Here is a 4,160-nt window from a genome sequence, read left to right on the forward strand (position 1 = left end):
ATCTTAGGCTTCATGATGGCTGCAGGGGAGGCAGGACCAGCTGTCCTCACAGCCTTGGATGGCAGAGTCTGGGGAAAGAAGAACGTCATCTACTGAAAAGATGTAGGGTTGCTAACCTTGAGTGGGGAAGAGTGGGGAAAGGTCGTTAACATCTCTTGGACTAGCAGCAGCAAATAGAGGCAAAAAGAAAGTCTGAGGCAAGGAGCCTTGGGTTCTTTTTAGGCATCTTGTGCATTACTCTTTTCTTCCAACAGATCCACAGACCAGCATGGCTGCTACTGCCGCTGTCAGTCCCAGTGACTACCTGCAGCCCGCTGCCTCCACCACCCAGGCAAGTGGGCAGTGGGCTCTGAGGGTGAGGGCGCTGCATCGGCCTGGACAGACTCACTGAAGCTGCCATTAAACGACAGCTGAAAACTCACTGTACTGGCTCACTACAAATACCCTAGGTTATGAGACCAGAGAAGGTTCAGTTATCTACTGTTTCTGAACTAAGAAACCATGGCTACTTAACCCAAGAGGGTTTGTTCCTCCTGTTGTACCCCGCTTCTCCTCCCTCCCTCCCTTAATCCTTCCTCAGTTGAGGAATCAGGGACCCCCTAATCCCTGTGGCCAAGGGGAATTCCACCTAAGAGCTGAGGGTGCCTCCTTACCTGTTAGAAGCAAGGCCAGAGGGAATTAAGTAGTCAGCTCACGCTGTTAGTTCACCCTGTCATGGGGTGCTTTCGAGGAGCTCTTTCCTGAGAAAGACATCTCCCACCTTTTATCCCACAGTTACTCAGTGGAGAAACCAGCAGGGAAGGGGAGGCAGAACCACTGCAGGGGGAGGATGCTGGCACTCTGCCTGCCACAGAGGTGGGGAGGAGCCTGTCGAGAGGAGAGGATCAAAATGGGCGAAGGGCAGCTGAGCAACAGGCCCTCATGTCTCATTCCTTATCTCTGCTTGGTTTTTGCAGGACTCCCAGCCATCTCCCTTAGCCCTGCTTGCCGCAACATGTAGCAAAATTGGCCCTCCAGCTGTTGAAGCTGCTGTGACGCCTCCTGCTCCTCCCCAGCCCACACCACGGAAACTCGTCCCTATCAAACCTGCCCCTCTCCCTCTCAGTCCTGGCAAGAATAGCTTTGGAATCTTGTCCTCCAAAGGAAACATCCTCCAGATTCAGGGGTCACAACTGAGCACGTCCTATCCTGGGGGGCAGCTGGTGTTCGCTATCCAGAATCCCACCATGATCAACAAAGGGACCCGATCAAATGCTAACATCCAGTACCAGGCAGTCCCTCAGATTCAGGCAAGCAGTTCCCAGACCATCCAAGTACAGTCCAATCTCACCAACCAGATCCAGATCATCCCTGGCACCAACCAAGCCATCATCACACCTTCACCATCCAGTCACAAGCCTGTCCCCATCAAGCCAGCCCCCATCCAGAAGTCCAATACCACCACCACCTCAGTGCAGAGTGGGGCCAATGTGGTGAAGCTGACAGGTGGGGGCGGCAATGTGACACTTACTCTGCCTGTCAACAATCTTGTAAACACCAGCGACACTGGGGCCCCCACTCAGCTCCTTACAGAGAGCCCCCCCACCCCGCTGTCCAAGACTAACAAGAAAGTCAGGAAGAAGAGCCTTCCTGCCCCCCAGCCCTCTGTGGCTGTGGCTGAGCAGGTGGAGACGGTGCTGATCGAGACCACGGCAGACAACATCATCCAAGCAGGAAACAACCTGCTCATTGTTCAGAGTCCCGGCGGGGGCCAGCCAGCTGTGGTCCAACAGGTCCAGGTGGTACCCCCCAAGGCCGAACAGCAGCAGGTGGTGCAGATCCCCCAGCAGGCCCTGAGGGTGGTACAGGCGGCATCTGCCACCCTCCCCACCGTCCCCCAGAAGCCCTCCCAGAACTTTCAGATCCAGGCGGCTGAGCCGACATCTACTCAGGTACCATGCACACCCTCTGCACCTGCCTTCCTCTCTAACTGGCTAGCACTCCATCCCTCTCAGCTTGCTTTCAAAGATGATGCTAAGACATCTGATTTGATCTGAGTGTTGGGAGTCAGCATTGTTTAGGATGGGCAGTGATTGGCTATTTTCGCCTGACAGATGGGCTCTCTTCATTTCATAGGGCCAAGTACAGCATATGTGTGGAAGTCAGATGAAACACAGCTATATACCTATATTTTGGCCCCCTTTTTCTCTTTTTTGCCCACTTTTTCTTTTTGGGGGTCTTTTGTGGGGGGTATGTAAGGGGCAAATACATACTTCGTAATAATAGTTTTTTTGTTTTTTGTTTTATTATAGAATTACACACTCAGAACAGTCCCAAGAATGAAAAAATTCCAGTCAGGACCATAGAATTTGATGTAAAGTAAGACAATGAGAAAAATGCTGATCATTATTAATGACAAAAAATAGGAAGCCACAGCCAACCTCGATAGCAGGAACATTTAGGCTAGATTCATCTGGGATGTTGACTTCAACAAGAATGTTCTTATTTTGGGCATTTATTGAGGTGCTCCACTGCTCTGAAGTATATTGGGTCTGTGAGGCAGGTTTTATTTGTGTACACCTACTGAATGCCAGAGATTATGCCCATGTTGCAGATGGAGAACCTAGAACTCAGAGAAGTTGTAAAGTATCCAGATCTCATAGTGCATAGATGGCAAGAGCCAGGATGCAACTTAGATTTCAAACGCCACGCTCTCGTTTTTCACCTTGACTCATGTCTTAGTGTGGCAGGTACTACAATTAAAATTGAGGATGAGGAGTTTTATTTTTAAATATAAAAAAATAGGTCTTACCGTTAAGGATTTGTAATCTAGTTGTCTATAGAAAACCAAGGCATCGCAGTGAGTGACAGTAGGAAGTTGGGTAATCTGCTGGCTGGAGAATTGCCCTTGAATTTGAGTTATGGACATGGAAGTCATGAGGTACTGCCCTCGAATGCCTCCTCCCTTTGAGCATGTGCTATATCGCCAAGTAATATTCTCTAAATTGTTTAATTTATTTATTACAATATCTATGAAGTTCCATTATCAAACCTACTTTAAAAAGTAAAGAACAAGATGAAAATACCTGTACAGGTGTATACAACCTCAGCAGTGCCTCCCCTCCCTTCCCTGAGGTTCCAAATCTTGAGGTTGATGGAGGTGGGCCTTAAACCTAGGTCCTCCGAAAGAAATAATCATACATATGCAGAATGATTTAGCTATAACATTATTTCTTAATGACAACATATTTTTCCATTATCTCGAGGCGCCATCTGTTAGACAACTAGTACCTTACTAACTATATACGCTAGGCTATTTTGAACCTTAGAGCTAAAAAAATTCCTAAAGTGATATGCACATTAAAAAAATGTATTAGATTCTGTATCAGAGGTCGTCAATCCACGACCCTCAGGTCAAATCTGGCCCACCTATCTGTTTTTACAAATAAAGTTTAGTTGGAACACAGACGTGACCATTTGTGCTGCATTGGCACTACAAGGCAGAGACCTCATGGTCTGCAAAGCTGAAAAATATTAACTATCTGCCTTTTGGAGAAAAAATTTGCTGATCCCTGCTTTACACTATGAACAAAAAATGTTCTGGTAACAGAATCTTCAGATAACACAGAAAAATAGCTATGACTTGCCAGAGGGGCATATACCAGAAAATGAAATGAAATGTGTGTGTTTATTCGGAGATGACATGAGATGTGTTTGCTTGCTTTTAATGAGAAACACAGTCCTAAATAATCCAAGAATCAAAAATAACCAGTCACAATCACAGCAGGATTTTTTTTTTACAAAGAACTTTTTCCTTGAATCATTTGAGCATAATTTGCCACCATGATCCCTTGTTATTTCCAAATGCTTTACAGAAAGTGTACAATTCATACACAAAGGACATTCTACATAATACAGCCATCAAACCTAGGAAATTAGCAGTGAGACACACTAATGTCTAGTTCAGAGGCCCTATTCAGGTCTCACCACTTGCCCCAATAATTCCTTTGTGGCAAAAGGTTTTCATCCAGTATCACACATTGCATTTAGTTGTCAAGTCCACTTAGTCTCTTGATATGGAACAGTGGCCCAGTCTTTACTTTTTTGATGGCTACAGGCCATTTATTTTGTAGAATATTCCTCAGTGTAGGTTTGTGTAGTATTTCCTCATGACTATATGC

At 46.3% G+C, this 4,160-nt stretch overlaps 1 protein-coding gene and 1 long non-coding RNA gene across 4 annotated transcripts in view; one reads left to right on the forward strand and one right to left on the reverse strand.

The window, feature by feature from the left end:
• The window catches only part of SP2 (Sp2 transcription factor), a 24,039-nt gene that overhangs the window by 13,603 nt on the left and 6,276 nt on the right, over positions 1–4,160 (forward strand). Inside the window, exons 2-3 of the mRNA XM_006924745.2 lie at positions 255–331; positions 957–1,931. Coding sequence (XP_006924807.1) covers positions 255–331; positions 957–1,931 — 1,052 coding nt within the window. The remainder of the gene's footprint in view (positions 1–254; positions 332–956; positions 1,932–4,160) is intronic.
• The window catches only part of LOC107196601, a 29,606-nt gene that overhangs the window by 12,661 nt on the left and 12,785 nt on the right, over positions 1–4,160 (reverse strand). The window lies entirely within an intron of this gene.

The sequence above is a fragment of the Pteropus alecto genome, unplaced genomic scaffold (genome assembly GCF_000325575.1).
Source record: "Pteropus alecto unplaced genomic scaffold, ASM32557v1 scaffold98, whole genome shotgun sequence".
Classification (NCBI taxonomy): domain Eukaryota; kingdom Metazoa; phylum Chordata; class Mammalia; order Chiroptera; family Pteropodidae; genus Pteropus; species Pteropus alecto.